The following is a 21,967-nucleotide window of genomic DNA, read 5'->3' on the forward strand; positions in this document are numbered from 1 at the left end:
TTAGAGTGCAGCAGCAGTATCAGACTGAACATGATTCAAGCTGAAATGATGTGAGCTCATTGGTCCTCTCACTGAAACACAGAGGCACCACTCCCTTTTAAGTAACTTTTTCATTTGCATATTTTAAATAAATTACATTTAAATATAATGTTATTTGATCTTTTTGACCAGACTGCATAGTAAAGTGTTTTTTGTGTGTATGTTTGTTCTATTTTTTTCTTTGAAGACTTAGTAATGAATTATTTACAGGTTCAAACTAGACATCTCTGCCTGACTGTTGCTGAGTATTTGTGCAGGTCTGTCAGTGTTCAGCCTCTGACTGACAGCAGTTATCAGCGTAATAAACCTGAAGTCCTGTTTTGTTTTAAATTAATTTTACAAATGTGTCAAATCAAATTTATATTTATTTCCATATAAACTGAATACAGCATGATACAGAGGATTTTAAATAATATTTTCGCTGCCACTGAATTTATGATGTTTTTCAATATAGACAAAGAACTGAATTATGAAAAACTGTTTTAACAAAAAATAAAATAAATATTTTTTTTCAGTACTAACACATCTACTGATTCTGACTCCAGTGAAGTAAGGATCTTTTCCAGAACAGCTAAAAACAGGCACAGAGTTTAGTTGATCCTCCTCTGAAAACCAAATGTAGTTTCTTGAAATGATAAAAACGAAAAACAATTTGCACTGTGTAAACAATTTACACACACACACACACACACCTACACACACACACCTATACGGGTTTCTATGTATTCCAAGGACACTTTTTCCAAACCAGCCCAGGTGGTGGACTATGGGGACACCACTTTCCGCTTGCCCCTGAGAGATGCTGAATACGTCAAAAAATCTGTTTTGAGCCACAGAGCACAGATCTCACTTCAAAGTTCCTATACACGCAACACAACTAGAGATATAAGAACCTGTTTTTTTGCAACCTTATCAGGACATAGATAATTAGGTGAGAAGCCCCGCCTATGAAAATATTAGACATTTTAACACCCAACAGGATTTGTAAGGACACTGGCTATACAACACACATACCTGTCACCAAAGTATATTATAGGGCCAAAAATGAATAAGTGGGACATGGCTAAACTCAAACACTACTACTGCATATTAAAATTAATAGTTAACAAAACGTGGTCTTATGACAAAAATCGAACATCACAAAACACAAAGACCTGAATTTGAGAACTAGCTCAATGCAATTTGCAAAGACAAACCTTATTCTTAGATTTGTACTGGAGCCATCACATATTTATAATGTGAATTCCCTATAGTCTTTATGAAATGTCTAATGCTCAAGTCAAAGCAATACAGGGATAAGAGTTCCAAAGGTAACTTTTCAACCATGAATTTACAGGTCTTCTCTGTTAAAGGCTAGCAATTAAAGGTTAGATTTCCTAGTTGGTATATTATGCATTTACATTAAGCACATATCTTCCTTAATTTGAGTTATACAACTGCTGATGAGAATTTGCTTTTAGGAACTTTTCCCCTCAGTATAAGAAAGCCTCACTGAAAGACAAATATTCAGTTCCAAAAGAAAAGGTTCCAGGGTTGTGTATCTTCAGAGTTCTTGAATTGGTAATAAGATACATGCTCAAGCACAGAAAAGGTGCTTTTCACATAACATGTTCCCTTTAAGTACGGTCTTTAGAGACAAAAAAAAATTATATATATATATATATATATATATATATATAAATAATAGCCAATCTGATGGTGAATACTCAAGTTTATTTCAACAAGAACACGTGCTTTTTGCAAACATGACATATATGTCAAACATCTGTGTATATATTTTTGTAACTTGATTAATCGTTTAGCGGCTGTTCCTTTTTTTTAGAGTTATGCCGCGGTTCCTGACGAAGTCTCTCACATTTTGAACAGAGCGACTGTCTAATACAGGACGTTCAGCATTTTTACACTGTTTGATTTCTGTCACAGTGGCTAGTTTCCCATTTGCAATGTGCCCACGGAAATGTCTCATGACTGCTGCAATCTCTTTGGGAGACCATGGACATTTTTGTCTCCTTCGAGGATTTTCCCCTTCTGCGCCATTTCCAGGGAATGCTACAAGGGGGAGAGAAAATAAGATCAGCTTACTTTTGATTTGTTAATTATTAAGTTATTATAAAGTTACTCTTCAAGAACAATATGGATGTAAACATCAAATCCATTTCATGGTACACATATCAAAAAGAAGTCCAGGCATTAACCACAGCATTTTTTAACTTGGCTTAAATAGCTGTGGGGCTTTAGATTTACACGGGGGTTTGGCTTTTTGCCATGTTAGATAAATACAGTGTCTTAAAAGCTATATTCTGATTAGAAGATCTAGCTCGTTCTTTCCCGCAAAAACATTAACTCAAAGAAAACTATTAAAGATAGAACTTCTATGTGAATGCCACGGGACACCCAATTACAAAGTGACATTAGTTCCCATCCAGTTTCATCATGTCCTCCTTTATTGTCCTCTACTTCCAATCATGCAGAATCCAGGTTCAACCCATTACTTCAGCTTTGTCCTCTGATCTTTTCACTTAGTTTGTCAAGCAAATTATTCCTCATTTCCACCACTCTTATTCTCATGTGATTTTGTACTGTAACAGTAGCCCAGTTCAGACCTGGCATTATGACAAGTTCTGGGTGATCAGATACAACCAGCATTAATGAAAACTCTAAAGATATCCAGGATACTTTGAGGACTCATTCAAGATCCAGTGATGTAAGGCACACATTTGTTTCCATTCCTCTGAAAGTCAAAACAATCTGTTCCGAAGACAATGTAGGACAGTCTACTCTGATGTCATACTCAGCAAAACAAGATGACTCACATGAAACCTCTTTCTCATTTGATAAAAACCGTGAAACATGGGAGATTAAAAAACATTTGAGTCAGAAATAACTCGTGCAAAAAAATATTAGTTTAAAGATGTACACATTTACAGAATCACCAACACTGACAATAAACTCTCATATTGTCTCTTAAAATAAAAATAAAAAGATTTCAATCAAAAGGTGATCTAACATGCCAATGTAGTTTTCATATATGGTTTAAAAAGCAAGATAAGCAGTTTCCCATCTTTGTTTTCGAATAGTTATGAACATTTGAACTGTTAATCAGGCTTTTGAAGATGATTAATGGTAAGTATTAATATGCAATATTAGTATTTAAGCTGAGTTTACTGGAGCTTTAAGTGAGCCAACTTTCAAGTCGATGTGTACTGTAAACCTATGCAGACAGATCAGTATTTAAGGCTTTACTCTCACCATCCACTGGAGCACAACTTGGGCGTCATCAAGATATTACAAAATAGAGCAAAGACACAGCGGCCAGGGAAGCACAAGAACATGACATCAAGAAGGCCCCGAGTAAATGAGGTTATCCCAGCTGGACTTTTGTCAAACCTGGGAAGGCACCTAAAGAACGCTCCAGCCAATCCAGGAGCGAAGAAGGACAAGAACAGCTGATACGGATTTTCTTAAAAGATAACGTCTCTGTGGCTTTCAAATCCCAAAACTGAAATAAGAACCAAAATAAGAAAAGTATTCTAATGTTGAACCTGAGAAGAAAATTCCTCATGCCAACTTTAAGGTCATACTGGATATTAGTCATGAACTATGCAATGTTTGTAAAATTCTGGCATGTCATATTGACCAAACTTTCATATCAGATCTTTTCAAACACTGTTACAGAGATAACCATTTGCTAGTCTGTTGTTCAAAGAATCTGTTCAAAGGTGTCTTGATATTTTAAAATATTTTATTCTTGTGGTACCTCGTGATGTGCCTTCTCCAGCCGAGTCCACATCTGTAAATAGAAAAGTAAAACAAAAATATCACAAACAACATGAGTGGCTTGGTAATCATGGAAGAGCCATCAATATGCAGGGTGGTGGATAGTTATACCGTTTGAGGTGTTTGGAGGTTCCTCTACAGGTGGCATAGTACTCCTCCCTATAGTACAAGGAGTATTTTATCTCAATATAGCAGTCACATTTTCTGTTCCTGTTTAGACTTTCCTTTAACACGAAAATAATTTTCACTAACAAGGAGAGAGGCACCCATAAATACAAGTAATCCTCAGGTCCATAGCTCAGTCCTAAAATGACTGAAGAAGTTTAAAGTTACATTGACCATTTCTTCAGCTGGCATATCAGTGAATTGTCATGATATATCTGCAGTACCAGTTAAAACTTTGGACACACCTGTTTATTCATTCTGAATTTGAATAAGCATTGTGTCTTTTCAAAGTAATCTTAACTGCATTTCCCAAAACTAGAAAGCATTTTACTAGAAATAAAACATAAAAGCCATCTACAAAGATGAAAGACATCAAAAATCCCGTCAAACACTGTTACAGAGATAACCATTTGCTAGTCTGTTGTTCAAAGATGTCTTGATATTTTAAAATATTTTATTCTTGTGGTACCTTGTGATGTGCCTTCTCCAGCCGAGTCCACATCTATAAATAGATAAGTAAAACAAAAATATCACAAACAACACGAGTGGCTTGGTAATTATGGAAGAGCCATCAATATGTAGGGTGATGGATAGTTATACCGTTTGAGGTGTTTGGAGGTTCCTCTACAGGTGGCATAGTACTCCTCCCTGTAGTACAATGAGTATTTTAGCTTAATATAGCAGTCACATTTTCTGTTCCTGTTTAGACTTTCCTTTAACACGACAATGATTTTCACTAACAAGGAGAGAGGCACCCATAAATACAAGTAATCCTCAGGTCCATAGCTCAGTCCTAAAATGACTGAGGAAGTTTAAAGTTACATTGACCATTTGTTCAGCTGGCATATCAGTGAATTGTCATGATATATCTGCAGTACCAGTTAAAACTTTGGACACACCTATTTTACTAGAAATAAAACATAAAAGCCATCCACACAGATGAAAGACATCAAAAAGCTTGTCAAACACTGTTACAGAGATAACCATTTGCTAGTCTGTTGTTCAAAGATGTCTTGATATTTTAAAATATTTTATTCTTGTGGTACCTTGTGATGTGCCTTCTCCAGCCGAGTCCACATCTGTAAATAGAAAAGTAAAACAAAAATATCACAAACAATATGAGTGGCTTGGTAATCATGGAAGAGCCATCAATATGTAGGGTGATGGATAGTTATACCGTTTGAGGTGTTTGAAGGTTCCTCTACAGGTGGCATAGTACTCCTCCCTATAGTACAAGGAGTATTTTAGCTCAATATAGCAGTCACATTTTCTGTTCCTGTTTAGACTTTCCTTTAACAAGACAATGATTTTCACTAACAAGGAGAGAGGCATCCATAAATACAAGTAATCCTCAGGTCCATAGCTCAGTCCTAAAATGACTGAGGTCGCCAGTCTCCCACAGGACTAACACAGAGAAAAACAACTATATGCAATCACATTCACATCAATGGGCAATTTAGAGTGACCAATTAACCTAACCCCAGTTTCTTTGGACTGTGCGAGGAAGCTGAAGTATGCCGAGAGAACCCACGCAAACATGGAGAAAACAACTCCATGTTTGCGGACCCTGGACCGATGAACTCAGGACCGTCTTGCTGTGAGGCAACAGTGCTAACCACTATGCTAACGTCCCGCCTTATCGACTGGGCAGCCAAGTCCAATAAGTGCACTTGCTGGGGTTAGGATAAGCGGAAGAGATGTTCTCGGCATACCTTGTATAAATGTAAACACAATACTCCAACAGTCCAGTTATAAGACAATCATCATCAGTGGGCACACTGTAGGAAGTGGGTAATACTGTCAGAGGTCCCTGGAGGTACCTCAACAAATTGCCTAGTTCCCTTTTCTGTAGTTGAATAGTGTAGCTCAATATTAATGCTCTGTTGCGTTGTGGTTGATTCATTTACACACATCTCTGGCTAGATATCTGTAGCATCACAACACAAAACTATCAATGTAAGTACTATTACATTTTTTGTACTGATCTGGTTAGACCTTTCTTTAGTGACATTATTTGACAGACATCAATCTTTATGACTATGTCAAGAATAGCTTAAGCAGTGTATTAACCTCAGCCCAAAACAAATTAAGACATTTTCAATACTTAAGACTTACAGTGCACATATAATCCTTACTACTACCTTTTAAATAACTGTGTATACCTGAAACATCTCACAATATTGCATTCAACTGAATACTACATAAATATGAGTTGTTTGTTGGTGCATTTACCCATTTTTGTTTGTGCTGGTGGGTATTCTTTGTCAGCCTCGCCGTCTTCACTCTCACCAGAGTCTGTCAAGTCTAGGTTATCTGACAAAAAAATATGTTAAGCAGCATCTTGATGCATTCTCAATCATCCAGGTAAGTAAATCTCCAAGAGTTGATTCTGTTCATCTGGACATAGCGTTTTGTGGGAAAAACGTTTCGTCACTCATCCAAGTGACTTCTTCAGTCTCAGCTTACTGCAGGTTTCCCCAATCTTATAAACAGTACATTTGCATAATGACTGAAACCAGCCCACTGAAGGAACAATGGGCTGGGAGGTCAGTTCCTTAATCTTAATTATGCAAATTCTCATGACCATTGATCAACAACCACTGACCAAAACCCACTGATCAAAGACCACTGATCAATAGCCATGAGTACCATACACAGAGAGTTGGGGAATGGCTGCAATCACAGCACTGTAAGATGGCCTTAGGCCCCCTCCTTGATTATGAATCGAGGCATTCTGAATGCATCAAGACGTTTTAACCCACTTTGGCAAGGACGGCCTGAAGCTTGTACGTCAGTATGAGCAAACAGCACGTAAGATGGTGGATTACAGGAACCACCTGAGATTCAGCCTCAGATGCAGACAAAACCGGATTGCTCCTAAAAGTCTGCAAATGAGCTCTTCGTTAAAGGCTTCCGGGCAACAAAAATCCTCCAGAAGGCACAGCATCAGTTGCTTAATGAACGGGTGAGGCAAACAAATTTTACCATGGACATGCTAAAATCTCAAGAGGAGCGGATCCAACAGAGACTGACAATGCTTCTAGATGAGAATACTCTTAAAAAGGTGTTTGACTTTACTGAGAAGGCTCGTCTAGCACAGCACAAGAAGTCTAAGACCAGGCAACAAAGGAAGTTTGACTTACTTGTTGTACGTCGGAAACCACGGCAAAATACGGAGAGTGTCCTCAGTGACCAGAAGAGACAAGGATGCGACACAGAGGATGTGGACAAGTGGGTGAAGAATTTGTCTGACAGACAGCTCACCGAAACAGAGAAAAACATCCTTGCTCAAGGGCTGAATTTTGCTGTCACACCGGGACAAATCCCGCTAGTGGAGCTGATCACAGCCACAGAAACAGCAATTCGTAACAACAATATTGCAGAAATGGAAGCATAGCAACTACAGACGAAAGTTTTGGCCTGTCTCAGCAATGCAAAGCCCCCAGCATCCAAAATCACCATGGAGAGGAAGGTGCTCCACCTGGAGACTCTGTTGTCCTGCTGGGAGACTTCAATGCTCACGTGGGTAACGACAGCAAGACTTGGAGGGGCGTGATTGGGAGGAACGGCCTCCCTGATCTGAACCCGAGCGGTGTTTTGTTATTGGACTTCTGTGCAAATCACAGTTTGGCCATAACAAACACCTTGTTCGAACATAAGAGTGTCCACAAGTGCACGTGGCACCAGGACGCTCTAGGCCGCAGATCGATGATTGATTTTGTAATCGTATCACCAGACCTGCGAACATATGTTCTGGACACTCAGGTAAAGAGAGGGGCTGAGCTGTCAACTGATCACCACCTGGTGGTGAGTTGGATCAGGTGGCAGGAGAGGACGCTGGACAGAACCGGTGCACCTAAACGCTAGGGGTGCAACGATACTCGTATCGATATTGAACCGTTTGATACAGTGCTTTCGGTTCGGTACGCATATGTATCGAACAATACAACATTTTTAATTTATTTTATCAACTTCCCTTCTGACGATGCTGTCTGTGTTGAGCGCTCAGTGGATCTGCGCTCGACAGTGCAGCCTAGGCGGAGTAGTCGAACGCAGATTCACTGAGCGCAGGGCAAGCTAGCGAGACAGAAGCTAAGCTCGTTGCAACATGGCAAATTGAACCTCCCCCACCCTCATTCAGATCTGGCGTTTGGAACTATTTTGGTTTTCATGTGAAGTATGACCCTGAAGGTAAGCGCGTCATGGATTAAAGTAAAACAGTATGTTGGATGTGCCAGCAATGCTCAATTACATGGGTGGGAACTAGTGTGTTAGCGCAGTTAGCTCGTTGTGTTGGCCGTCCAGCCCCACGCACAAGGCAATCCGCAGTAGCTCGTTAACGGAGGTGTTGTGTCGTTAACCTCATTTCAGATTAACGCTGACAGCACTAGTGGGAACACAACGAATATGACTGCACATTTACTCCGACATCATCCTAGTGCAAAGACAAGTGGAAGCAGACAAAAACAACAAGCACGCATGCTACAAACTTTACCCGAGTCATTTAGACAGCCGTTAGCACATGATTCTCCTTATGGGGACCTGATATATTTAATATGGTGCTGAGAATATAGCCCAGAAGAAGCGTATAGTATAGCTTTTATTTTGGAAAGAGCCATTTCTCTGTAATAAACTCTCTTTTCCAAAGATGAGTGATTCCTCAATCAGATACAGGGCTCGCAAAATATATGTCAATGCTTTTGCATTCTTTCGGAAATGTGGCTGGGTAATTATGTCATTGGCATCGGTGAGCCACTGTCAATATGTGACATATTGAAATTGCGTTTGAATTTGCGCTTGTTTTTTGCTTTCACTTTGCAATCGTGCGAACTGCGTATAGAGAGCGACAGCACTGATTGGTGAGTGATGATAATTTGCGCACCAATTCCTCTGACATCTTATCAATCGTTAGCTTACTATGCAAACATGACAAGTGAAATCTCCCGCAGCTTAAACATGTGAGAGGTTGATCGCGCAGAGAATCGCTGAGCGTTATGTGAGTGTCTGTGTAAAAGCAGCAGGATATATATTTTAGTTCTGCTGAGCCAAATAAGACAGGTCAGCGTGAAGAAGTGACAGCCAAACAAAGCTTACCACAAAACGGAAAAGTTATGACAAATCAGACTATAAGGCAAAAAGAAAGTGCAGCTTTATGGTTTCATGGACAAAAGAATTTCTGTGGCTGCAATATGACGAGCTAAATAACCAGGGCTGCACATAAGTGGTCCGCAGGTGCGCATTCGCTGTCAAAATAAAAAACGCGCACAAGATAAGAAGTTGCAACGCGTGTTTGCGTACATAGGATTTTCTGGAGGAGGACAGACATTTGTTTAGAACTCTTAAAGATGTTGAAGAAGCAAAATCCTTTAAGCAATTACTTTGGTGTTCCTTCACCTCCAAAGAAATGGAGTCTGAACCACAAAAGAAGCGCGTATTCTCAGAAAAGTGGTTGCAGGAGGTGAGCTGGCTTCAAACAAATGATGAACGCACAGAGATGTGGTGCAGAATGTGCCGTGAAAATTTAATAAATGACAAATTAATAAAAAGGCATGAACATTTTTTTTGTATCGAAAAAATATCGAACCGTGACACCAAAGTATCGAACTGAACCGAACCGTGAATTTTGTGTATCGTTGCACCCCTACTAAACGCGTAGTGAGGGTGTGCTGGGAATGTCTAGCAGAGGCCCCAGTCCGCAAGATCTTCAACGCACACCTCCGGCAGAGCTTCAACAGCATTCCGAGGGAGACTGGGGACATTGAGTCCGAATGGACCATGATCAGCGTCTCCATTGCCGAAGCTGCTGCATTGAGCTGCGGCCGCAAGGTGGTTGGTGCCTGCCGTGGTGGTAATCACCTAACCAAATGGTGCACACCAGAGGTGAAAGGAGCCACCAGGCTGAAGAAGGAGTCCTATCAGGCTTGGTTAGCCTGTGGGACTCCGGAGGCAGTCGACAGGTATCGACAGGCCAAGCGGAATGCGGCTCGGGCAGTGGCTGAAGCAAAAACTCGGGTGTGGGAGGAGTTCGGGGAGGCCATGGAAAAAGACTTTCGGACTGCCTCGAAGAGATTCTGGCAAATCGTCAGGCGTCTCAGGAGGGGAATGCGGTGCTCTACCTGCGCTGTGTATAGTGCTGGCAGAGCGCTGCTGACGTCGACTGAGAAAATTGTCAGGCGGTGGAAGGAATACTTCGAGGACATCCTTAATCCCACTGACACGTCTTCCGAGGAGGAAGCAGAGTCTGGGGATGAGGGGAATGACCTACCAATTTCCGGCGGCGAGGTCACTGAGGCAGTTAAACAACTCCTTGGTGGCAGAGCCCCTGGTGTTGATGTGGTCCGCCCCGAGTTCCTGAAGGCTCTGGACGTTGTAGGGCTGTCCTGGTTGAAACGCCTCTACAATGTTGCGTGGAGATCAGGGGCAGTACCCCTGGACTGGCAGACCGGGGTGGTGGTCCCCATCTTTAAGAAGGGAGACCGGAGGGTGTGTTCCAACTACAGGGGGCTCACACTCCTCAGCCTCCCTAGGAAAGTCTATGCCAGGGTGCTGGAAAGGAGAGTTCGTCTGCTAGTCGAACCTCGGACACAGGAGGAACAATGCGGTTTTCGTCCTGGTCGCAGAACACTGGACCAGCTCTTTATCCTCTCAAGGATACTTGAGGGTGCATGGGAGTTTGCCCAACCAGTCTACATGTGTTTTGTGGACTTGGAGAAGGCATTCGACCGTGTCCCTCAGGGTGTCCTGTGGGAGGTGTTGCAGGAGTATGGTGTATCAGGCCGATTATTACGGGCCATTCGATCCCTATACAACCGTTGCCAGAGCTTGGTTCGCGTTGCCGGCAGTAAGTCGGACTCGTTCCCGGTGGGTGATGGGCTCCGCCAGGGCTGCCCTTTGTCACCGGTTTTGTTCATAATTCTTATGGACAGGATTTCTAGGCGCAGCCAAGAAGTGGAGGGCTTTCACTTTGGTGGCCTCAGAATCTCAAGTCTGCTTTTTGCGGATGATGTGGTTCTGTTGGCTTCATCGGGTGAGGGCCTCCAGCTCGCAATGGAACGGTTCGCAGCCGAGGGTGAAGCAGCGGGAATGAGGATCAGCACCTCCAAATCTGAGGCCATGGTTCTCAGCCGGAAAAGGGTGGAGTGCCCACTCCGGGTCGGGGATGAGTTCCTGCCCCAAGTGGAGGAGTTCAAGTATCTCGGGGTCTTGTTCACGAGTGATGGGAGAAGGGAGCCGGAGATTGACAGACGGATTGGGGCTGCGGCTGCAGTGATGCGGACGCTTCACCGGTCCGTCGTGGTGAAGAGGGTGACCGAAAGAACGAGACTGCGGACACAAGCAGCAGAAATGAGCTTCCTCCGAAGGGTGGCTGGCCTCTCCCTCAGATATAGGGTGAGAAGTTCGGCCATCCGGGAGGGGCTCAGAGTAGAGCCGCTGCTGCTCCACATTGAAAGGAGCCAGCTGAGGTGGTACGGGCATCTGACAAGGATGCCTCCTGGGCGCCTCCTGGGCGCCTCCTGGGCGAGGTGTTCCGGGCATGTCCCACCGGGAGGAGGCCCCGGGGCAGGCCAGGACACGCTGGAGAGATTATATCTCTCGGCTGGCCTGGGGACGCCTTGGTGTTCCCCCGGATAAGCTGGAGGAGGTGGCTGGGGAGAGGGAGGTCTGGGCCTCTGCTTAGGCTGCTGCCCCTGCGACCCGGCCTCGGATAAAGCGGATGAAGATGGATGGATGGACGGGTGAGAGATGTCATTACGGAGGCAGATGAAACCATGGTCTTGTACGACGTTACATCTCTCTTCACTTGCATCCCAGTCACGGAAGCATTGAAGGTAGTCCGTAAGAGATTATGACACCAACCTCAGCAACAGGACCACTCTCAGCATCGACCAAGTGTGTTTGCTTTTGGAACTGTGTCTTCATTCCACCTACTTCACATACAAGGGTCAGTTCTACAGGCAGAAACATGGGTGTGCCATGGGCTCCCCAGTTTCACCCATCGTGGCCAATTTGTACATGGAAGAAGTGGAAAAGAGGGCTTTGCTATCCTACCCTGGAACACCACCAATCCATTGGTTCAGGTATGTGGATGACACCTGGGTGAAAATCAAATCTCAGGACGTACCACAATTCACGGATCACATTAACTCTGTGGACCGACACATGAAATTCACCAGGGAGGCTATGAAAAGTGGCAGGTTAGCTTTCTTAGACTGAGATTTCCATCAGTAATGGGGGACATCTAAAAGCTGACGTGTACCGTAAACCTACACATACGGATCAGTATTTAAGGTTTGACTCTCATCATCCACTGGAGCACAAACTTGGTGTCATTAGGAGCGAACACCATCCCCACTGACACAGCGGCCAAGGAGGCAGAAGAACATCACATCAGGAAGGCCCTGAGTAAATGTGGTTATCCCAGCTGGACTTTTGTCAAAGCTGGGACGGCTCCTAAAGAAAGCTCCAGCCGATCCAGGAGAGACGGACAACTGCTGCCCAAACGAAAACCTGTAGTGATCCCATATGTGTCAGGAGTATCGGAGCAGTTGAGACGCATTTTATCTAAACACTGGGTCTCTGTGGCTTTCAAACCCCAAAACACTGTGCCAAAAACTAGTCCACCCCAAGGATCGGGTCCCCCGACACAAACAGAGTAAAATAGTGTACGCTGTTAAGTGCCAGGAGGATTGCCAGGATTTATACATCGGGGAAACCAAACAACCTCTGGCGAAGCGCATGGCACAACACAGAAGAGCTCTCTGTGAATGGTATTCATGGCCATTGATCAGTGGTCTTTGATCAGTGGGTTTTGGTCAGTGGTTGCTGATCAATGGTCGTGAGAATTTGCATAATTAAGATTAAGGACTGACCTCCAAGCCCATTGTTCCTTCAGTGGGCTGGTTTCAGTCATTATGCAAATGTACTGTTTATAAGATTGAAACCTGCAGTCAGCTGAGACTGAAGAAGTCACTTGGATGAGTGACGAAACATTTCTCCCACAAAACACTATGTCCAGATGAACAGAATCAACTTCAGCTATGTCCAGATGAACAGAATCAACTTCAGCTATGTCCAGATGAACAGAATCAACTTTTTGGAGATGTTAAACAGCAGGTACAAACATTCCTTGTTTCTCTTAACAGCTTTAATGTAAAAGTAAGGTTATTAAATATATTGTGTTAAGAACACTCAAAAGCTTAAAAACTAGACACCTTAAAATACTATCTACTTAGAAATACCTTCAATTTCAATCTCTTCCAATGTTTTGCCTTGGAGATTTCCAAGGGTCCCTTTCTCCATGGCAAGTAGTAGTTTTGATATTTTTGCCAGCTGGGTTGTAGCCTCTGGAAGTCTGTAAAATTCTCTGTGGACACGGATATCATGGCCTAGAAAGTCAGCAACTTGGTCAAGCTCGTGATTTTTTAGGTTCAAGACGTGTGACAAAGTTGCAACATGCTTGCGTAGCTGTGTTGACCTAAGGAGTTCAGGACTTTGTGCACCACAGTCATTTGCATAAATCCTGAGACAGTCCTGTCCTCTGTAAGGAGTCAAACAGTTGGGTCTTGCAAAGAGGAAGGGGTTTTCTTCCGGGACTCCACACTCTAGTCTTCTGCTTATGAGCTGCGTTAGGGCTTCAACCATGTCTGGTGATAACAGTACAGCAACCTGCTCATCAACTTCAAAGGAGGACGATGCCATGGGCACAGCAGCTTGAGAACGGTCAGGGTGCTCTGAAACCTTGTGCAAGCAAACACAAAAGTACATTAACATCCATTCAACACAGATATGTTGAGACTATACAATACAGTTATGAAGGTACACTGGTTATTGACATAAATGAGGTAAATGTAATGAAGTAATATTGAGTGAAAATTAATTCTCCAGTGTGAACCAACATGACTCTCGGCAGTATCCACACACAGTCCTCATAATAATGTACCTGAAAGCTTCATACACTGCAGGGTCTCTGTTACACACAGACTTGAGAGCCCATCTTTCAATAGACTTACGCATCCAAAACACACACAGTCCTCATAATGTAGGTATCTTACATTAACCAACACTATAGGACTTGTGTCTAACACCCTCACTATCAACATCCAAACAACTCGGCTGTGTTCTTGTTGCAATAATAACACCACCAGAAAATTAGTCACCTGCTCATCAACTTCAAAGGAGGACGATGCCATGGGCACAGCAGCTTGAGAACGGTCAGGGTGCTCTGAAACCTTGTGCAAGCAAACACAAAAGTACATTAACATCCATTCAACACAGATACGTTGAGACTATACAATACAGTTATGAAGGTACACTGGTTATTGACATAAATGAGGTAAATGTAATGAATTAATATTGAGTGAAAATTAATTCTCCAGTGTGAACCAACATGACACTCGCAGTATCCACACACAGTCCTCATAATGTAGGTATCTTACATTAACCAACACTATAGGACTTGTGTCTAACACCCTCACTATCAACATCCAAACAACTCGGCTGTGTTCTTGTTGCAATAATAACACCACCAGAAAATTAGTCACCTGCTCATCAACTTCAAAGGAGGACGATGCCATGGGCACAGCAGCTTGAGAACGGTCAGGGTGCTCTGAAACCTTGTGCAAGCAACACAAAAGTACATTAACATTCATTCAACACAGATACGTTGAGACTATACAATACAATTATGAAGGTACACTGGTTATTGACACAAATGAGGTAAATGTAATGAAGTAATATTGAGTGAAAATTAATTCTCCAGTGTGAACCAACATGACACTCGGCAGTATCCACACACAGTCCTCATAATAATGTACCTGAAAGCTTCATACACTGCAGGGTCTCTGTTACACACAGACTTGAGAGCCCATCTTTCAATAGACTTATGCATCCAAAACACACACAGTCCTCATAATATAGGTATCTTACATTAACCAACACTATAGGACTTGTGTCTAACACCCTCACTATCAACATCCAAACAACTCGGCTGTGTTCTTGTTGCAATAATAACACCACCAGAAAATTAGTCACCTGCTCATCAACTTCAAAGGAGGACGATGCCATGGGCACAGCAGCTTGAGAACGGTCAGGGTGCTCTGAAACCTTGTGCAAGCAAACACAAAAGTACATTAACATCCATTCAACACAGATACGTTGAGACTATACAATACAATTATGAAGGTACACTGGTTATTGACATAAATGACGTATATGTAATGAAGTAATATTGAGTGAAAATTAATTCTCCAGTGTGAACCAACATGACTCTCGGCAGTATCCACACACAGTCCTCATAATAATGTACCTGAAAGCTTCATACACTGCAGGGTCTCTGTTACACACAGACTTGAGAGCCCATCTTTCAATAGACTTACGCATCCAAAACACAACACAGTCCTCATAATGTAGGTATCTTACATTAACCAACACTATAGGACTTGTGTCTAACACCCTCACTATCAACATCCAAACAACTCGGCTGTGTTCTTGTTGCAATAATAACAACACCAGAAAATTAGTCACCTGCTCATCAACTTCAAAGGAGGACGATGCCATGGGCACAGCAGCTTGAGGACGCCAGGGTGCTCTGAAACCTTGTGCAAAGCAAACACAAAAGTACATTAACATCCATTCAACACAGATACGTTGAGACTATACAGTACAGTTATGAAGGTACACTGGTTATTGACATAAATGAGGTAAATGTAATGAATTAATATTGAGTGAAAATTAATTCTCCAGTGTGAACCAACATGACACTCGGCAGTATCCACACACAGTCCTCATAATGTAGGTATCTTACATTAACCAACACTATAGGACTTGTGTCTAACACCCTCACTATCAACATCCAACAACTCGGCTGTGTTTCTTGTTGCAATAATAACACCACCAGAAAATTAGTCACCTGCTCATCAACTTCAAAGGAGGACGATGCCATGGGCACAGCAGCTTGAGAACGGTCAGGGTGCTCTGAAACCTTGTGCAAGCAAACACAAAAGTACATTAACATTCATTCAACACAGATACGTTGAGACTATACAATACAATTATGAAGGTACACTGGTTATTGACACAAATGAGGTAAATGTAATGAAGTAATATTGAGTGAAAATTAATTCTCCAGTGTGAACCAACATGACACTCGGCAGTATCCACACACAGTCCTCATAATAATGTACCTGAAAGCTTCATACACTGCAGGGTCTCTGTTACACACAGACTTGAGAGCCCATCTTTCAATAGACTTATGCATCCAAAACACACACAGTCCTCATAATGTAGGTATCTTACATTAACCAACACTATAGGACTTGTGTCTAACACCCTCACTATCAACATCCACACAACTCGGCTGTGTTCTTGTTGCAATAATAACAACACCAGAAAATTAGTCACCTGCTCATCAACTTCAAAGGAGGACGATGCCATGGGCACAGCAGCTTGAGAACGGTCAGGGTGCTCCGAAACCTTGTGCAAGCAAACACAAAAGTACATTAACATTCATTCAACACAGATACGTTGAGACTATACAATACAATTATGAAGGTACACTGGTTATTGACACAAATGAGGTAAATGTAATGAAGTAATATTGAGTGAAAATTAATTCTCCAGTGTGAACCAACATGACACTCGGCAGTATCCACACACAGTCCTCATAATAATGTACCTGAAAGCTTCATACACTGCAGGGTCCTCTGTTACACACAGACTTGAGAGCCCTATCTTTCAATAGACTTACTGCATCCAAAACACACACAGTCCTCATAATGTAGGTATCTTACATTAACCAACACTATAGGACTTGTGTCTAACACCCTCACTATCAACATCCAAACAACTCGGCTGTGTTCTTGTTGCAATAATAACAACACCAGAAAATTAGTCACCTGCTCATCAACTTCAAAGGAGGACGATGCCATGGGCACAGCAGCTTGAGAACGGTCAGGGTGCTCTGAAACCTTGTGCAAGCAAACACAAAAGTACATTAACATCCATTCAACACAGATACGTTGAGACTATACAGTACAGTTATGAAGGTACACTGGTTATTGACATAAATGAGGTAAATGTAATGAATTAATATTGAGTGAAAATTAATTCTCCAGTGTGAACCAACATGACACTCGGCAGTATCCACACACAGTCCTCATAATGTAGGTATCTTACATTAACCAACACTATAGGACTTGTGTCTAACACCCTCACTATCAACATCCAAACAACTCGGCTGTGTTCTTGTTGCAATAATAACACCACCAGAAAATTAGTCACCTGCTCATCAACTTCAAAGGAGGACGATGCCATGGGCACAGCAGCTTGAGAACGGTCAGGGTGCTCCGAAACCTTGTGCAAGCAAACACAAAAGTACATTAACATCCATTCAACACAGATACGTTGAGACTATACAATACAATTATGAAGGTACACTGGTTATTGACATAAATGAGGTATATGTAATGAAGTAATATTGAGTGAAAATTAATTCTCCAGTGTGAACCAACATGACTCTCGGCAGTATCCACACACAGTCCTCATAATAATGTACCTGAAAAGCTTCATACACTGCAGGGTCTCTGTTACACACAGACTTGAGAGCCCATCTTTCAATAGACTTACGCATCCAAAACACACACAGTCCTCATAATGTAGGTATCTTACATTAACCAACACTATAGGACTTGTGTCTAACACCCTCACTATCAACATCCAAACAACTCGGCTGTGTTCTTGTTGCAATAATAACACCACCAGAAAATTAGTCACCTGCTCATCAACTTCAAAGGAGGACGATGCCATGGGCACAGCAGCTTGAGGACGGTCAGGGTGCTCTGAAACCTTGTGCAAGCAAACACAAAAGTACATTAACATCACATCCTTCAACACAGGATACGGGTGAGACTATACAGTACAGTTATGAAGGTACACTGGTTATTGACATAAATGAGGTAAATGTAATGAAGTAATATTGAGTGAAAATTAATTCTCCAGTGTGAACCAACATGACACTCGGCAGTATCCACACACAGTCCTCATAATGTAGGTATCTTACATTAACCAACACTATAGGACTTGTGTCTAACACCCTCACTATCAACAGCCAAACAACTCGGCTGTGTTCTTGTTGCAATAATAACAACACCAGAAAATTAGTCACCTGCTCATCAACTTCAAAGGAGGACGATGCCATGGGCACAGCAGCTTGAGAACGGTCAGGGTGCTCCGAAACCTTGTGCAAGCAAACACAAAAGTACATTAACATCCATTCAACACAGATAAGTTGAGACTATACAATACTACACTACACTACGGTAAATGTAAATATAATATGTACCTTTACTCTCCATGGCCAGTCAGAGTCACCGTAGTTGTATGTTATTGCTTCCCCCGGCTTGATGTCTTTTATGGCAAATAAACAGAGATGAGGCTTTCCATTTACTGTGATTGTCCTCATTTTGCTGTTTGGGCTCACGTGATCGTCATTCACCAGTCTGCCCAAAGAGCCATCCTCTCTGGCTGCATCAATGCTGAGATAACAAAAAATGTAAGACACAAAATTACACAAGGTTTATAAAAAGGCTGAACAATTTGATTACATTTTTAATTATATGGATTTGTAACAAGCTAGCAGTTTGTCTTAATGTGGTCGACACAACTTTTGCAAAAAGTAGGCTGAAAAATGAATTATTTTAATTTACATACCACAATTGTTGTCCATTGTACCTGAATTCAAAAAGAAAAACCTTTAAGGCGTCATGGTACAATCTTGTTCTGTTTTCATATTCCTTCTTGGTTACAACGTCTCCGCGATATTCCAGAAGGAAGTCTCCTTTGTTATAGTTGCACCTACTAAACACTCCTCGACCTTACAAAGAAAATAGAAAATGTCAACATGGGTCTACTACAATGGTTAAACTTATGACTGTGCCAAAAATCCTCAACAAGTATCCTAGTACCTCACCTTTTACTGAATTTATGAATTTCACTTCAAATCCATCTTTGTCCTGCCCAAAGATGAAAATTTTACTGCTTCATCTTTGGTTTAATTTTTGCTCTCGGGGGCCTCATTGCAATACACTGTCTCAGAAAAAAGAAAAAAAAAATAGTACAATTTATTTAATATTTCAGGAAAATAGTTGATAATGAAAACTGATCTTTCACAGGAGGTGTCTTTAACCCTCTGGAGTCAATGGTATAATCGGCTGTTTTTGACTACTTTTGATTTAATTGTTTTATCGGCTCATGTTCATTTATCCACCACAATAGGAAATGAGATTGTTGGGTTTTTCTCTGTATCTATGAAGCGCCTTGAGGCGACTTTTGTTGTGATTTGGCGCTATATAAATAAAATTGAATTGAGAGGCAATAATGTATCTATGTTTTGTTTTTTAAGAAAATACCGTTTTTTATATTTTCCTGCACTAAACTTGACGACAGTTTTCAGGAAAAAGCGTAAATTGTGTATCATAACTCTGGTTTTACTTGGCCTATCAACACATTTTTAAAAACTGTTATATACGCATGTTGCTGATACACCGTAAATTGGTCATATAATCTGCACTCCAGAGAGTTAAATGTTGCTACCTCGGTTATCTGAAATGTCTCATTAATAGCGTGTCACCTATATTTCAGCGTTGCTTAAAATCTGGAGACAGTGGGATGGATGAATAAATAATAACATCTCAGTAATTTCAAATGTTACAGTTTAACTAAAAAGGTGTGTGTTAGACTAGGTATTTAACCTTGACTATTTAAATACACAACCGCGTGTCATCAAAAAAGCTAGCTTTAGCATGAGAATTACATTGAAATACAAAACTCAATCAAGGAATATACACCAAAGAAAAATCTCAACAAAACTAAATCTGACCAGTTGCTGGGCTACAAAGCTGGCAAAATTCGAAAGTTTAAAGTTTAAAGTTACCTGTTGGCTTCTCCACACCAGCGTCGGTGTCGGTACTCCTCAACTCGAAGTCACGAAGTGAGGGGGAGGGGTGAAAAACAGCTCATTGGCTAAAAAGTGGTCAGGTGATGAGAGTTCTGACTTTTTTATGGAATTTCAGTGAAACATTTACAGTGACGAAGGACTGAGTTTTATTGCATTTGTTTGTTTATAGGAAATTCCTCTTTTAAAAAGTATTTAGTTATTTATTTGAGGCAAAGGTACACTACAAGGGAATACATGTTTCATCACACACCACCAGCCGAGGTCCACCACTGAAGCAATGGTTTTACACTTGCATCTGCATATGTTAAACAAATCTGAGATTCAACCAACAACATAGTGTGACATATTTTTAGATCCTTATGTTAAACCAGCATGTATCAAGATGTGGCTTTCTTCTGAAAAATGTATTTAATTATTATATTTTTGTTCTGATCTTTTGTTTGAAGATACAGAAGGTGCATCCTGAAACCAATGAATTTATCACTAGCAATTATGGACAGTTTGAGAAACCAAACATTGTTTTGTTTAGCAGTACAGAATAAATGAGATCATATGATATGACTAAAAAAATCTGAAACTAATAAATCCTATGGAAATTATACAGTGTAAAATTGGCTCTGTTTACAATATAGAACAAGCAGAACAAAACCTTAAAGAAACATGCCATTTTCCTGCATTAGTTATTAGTTATAACAACAAACTTGACAGATTAAATGCAAAACATGTATGTTAGGTTGAATAGATATGATAATTTGATAGTAGTTATTGAGTGAGTAGTTGTTTGGCTGTGTGTTATAGACAGGGGTGCACATAACTGGTACGCAGGTATGAATGCGTGACAAAAAATTAGGAATGCGTAGTGACCACTTTGCGTACTTGACTGTCTCATTTAATCTTACATGTGTTGCTTGTCACCAGCTAAATGTCCAAAAAAACAACAGACATTAAGCAGCTTCTTTGGTGTGCCACCACTAGCTAAGAAACACCAACCCAGAGCCAGAGAAAAGACTTTTTTCAGAAAGTGGCTCCAAGATGTGCCGTGGCTTGAAGCTAACAATCACATCCACATCTAGCAGACAAATCAGTGTGTTTTTAAAGGCTCAAAGAATTTTAACCATCCTTTATTTGACAAACATGAAAAAAAGTAAGGTGTCACGGTTCTGGGTCATTTTGACCCAGCATTTTGAGTTCTTGTGTTTTGGTTTAATTTTGGATTGTATTCTGATTCTTGTGCTTTGTTGATTATTAGTAGAATTCTATGTTTTTTGTTTATTCTTGTTAAGGGATTAGTTCTTAGGTTTTGTGTCTCATGTTTTAGTGTAGATTTGTTCTGGTGCCCTCCTGTAGGTTTAGTTTAGTGTCTAGTCTGCATCTTTGTGTAGTTGTTTCTTGGTTTCCTGTTTTATTGTGAAGGTCCGTGTCTTATGTGAGTGTATTCAGTTTAGCTTCCCTTGTCTCGTCTCGTCAATTACTTCCAGTTGTGTTCCCCACCTGTGTGTATTTAAGTCGTGTCTTCTCGTGTGCTGGTCGCTGGTCTGTCTGTGTTTCAACCGTGTTCACCCTGCTGTCCAACTTCAGGTTCAACTGCTCACCTTCCTTCATGTTTCGTGTTCATGTTTGCTGTTCAGTAGTTTAGTTTGTCCCAGTATAGATTAGTTTTGTTTCCGTTTTGCCATTTCCACCTTGTGCTTTATTTTTCAATAAATCTCCTTCGCATCTACGAGTACCTGCGCTTGGATCCTCATTTAATTCCTCCACATGTCTCATCCCGTTCGCTGTGACATTACTGACCAGCCACATTATGGATCCATCGGCATTTGCCCCACCCAAGGAACTTCAGGAGGTCATAATCGACTCTGCTTCCAGGTTGGTCAACCTATGGCTAGAGCATGAGGGAGAGTGAGCTGCTCTGCGCTGTGGAAGCCAGGCTACAGCAGCTCATTTCCGGCCACCCCTGGCTATTGGACTAACTGCACCCGCTCATTCAGGATTTCATTCTCCACAAACTTCATCTTCACCCTCCCCCACTCAGTC

General features: G+C 41.5%; 2 protein-coding genes across 8 annotated transcripts; both read right to left on the bottom strand.

Annotated features, from left to right (window-relative positions):
- Positions 1-1,732: 1,732 nt before the first annotated feature.
- Positions 1,733-14,064, bottom strand: LOC146520268 (uncharacterized). 7 transcript variants are annotated; one of them, XM_085157724.1, is made up of 9 exons: positions 13,221-14,064; positions 6,214-6,294; positions 5,159-5,206; positions 5,028-5,060; positions 4,582-4,629; positions 4,451-4,483; positions 3,928-3,975; positions 3,797-3,829; positions 1,733-2,088 (listed from the first exon to the last, which is right to left on the bottom strand). In XM_085157724.1, the coding sequence occupies exons 1-9, from the start codon at positions 13,750-13,752 to the stop codon at positions 1,838-1,840; spliced, it is 1,107 nt and encodes a 368-aa protein (XP_085013850.1). In that variant the 5' UTR covers positions 13,753-14,064; the 3' UTR covers positions 1,733-1,837. The 7 variants fall into 7 exon arrangements, with proteins under 7 accessions (XP_085013850.1, XP_085013853.1, XP_085013852.1 ...); XM_085157727.1 differs by lacking the exon at positions 3,928-3,975; XM_085157726.1 differs by lacking the exon at positions 5,159-5,206 and having other exon boundaries at positions 13,221-14,063.
- Positions 14,065-16,706: 2,642 nt separating this feature from the next.
- On the bottom strand, positions 16,707-21,535 carry LOC146520269 (N-lysine methyltransferase KMT5A-like). Its single transcript, XM_085157523.1, has 6 exons — positions 21,425-21,535; positions 18,947-18,989; positions 18,688-18,850; positions 18,320-18,512; positions 17,752-17,823; positions 16,707-16,946 (listed from the first exon to the last, which is right to left on the bottom strand). The coding sequence occupies exons 1-6, from the start codon at positions 21,533-21,535 to the stop codon at positions 16,707-16,709; spliced, it is 822 nt and encodes a 273-aa protein (XP_085013649.1).
- Positions 21,536-21,967: the final 432 nt, after the last annotated feature.

This window comes from Neolamprologus multifasciatus, chromosome 4 (assembly GCF_963576455.1).
Source record: "Neolamprologus multifasciatus chromosome 4, fNeoMul1.2, whole genome shotgun sequence".
Taxonomy (NCBI): domain Eukaryota; kingdom Metazoa; phylum Chordata; class Actinopteri; order Cichliformes; family Cichlidae; genus Neolamprologus; species Neolamprologus multifasciatus.

What these genes read in the sequence shown, in the direction of transcription:
- LOC146520268 (XM_085157724.1), bottom strand. Translation starts at nt 13,752, where the DNA reads ATGTTAATGTACTTTTGTGTTTGCTTGCACAAGGTTTCAGAGCACCCT. An exon ending in GGAAGAGATTGAAATTGAAG is followed by an intron (nt 6,295 to 13,220) that starts GTATTTCTAAGT and finishes TTTTTTTGTCAG; the next exon opens with ATAACCTAGACTTGACAGAC. An exon ending in TGGAGAAGGCACATCACAAG is followed by an intron (nt 4,630 to 5,027) that starts GTACCACAAGAA and finishes ATTGTACTACAG; the next exon opens with GGAGGAGTACTATGCCACCT.
- LOC146520269 (XM_085157523.1), bottom strand. Translation starts at nt 21,535, where the DNA reads ATGAAGGAAGGTGAGCAGTTGAACCTGAAGTTGGACAGCAGGGTGAAC. An exon ending in CACGACTTAAATACACACAG is followed by an intron (nt 18,990 to 21,424) that starts GTGGGGAACACA and finishes ATCTTTGGGCAG; the next exon opens with GACAAAGATGGATTTGAAGT. An exon ending in ATTCATAAATTCAGTAAAAG is followed by an intron (nt 18,851 to 18,946) that starts GTGAGGTACTAG and finishes TTTCTTTGTAAG; the next exon opens with GTCGAGGAGTGTTTAGTAGG.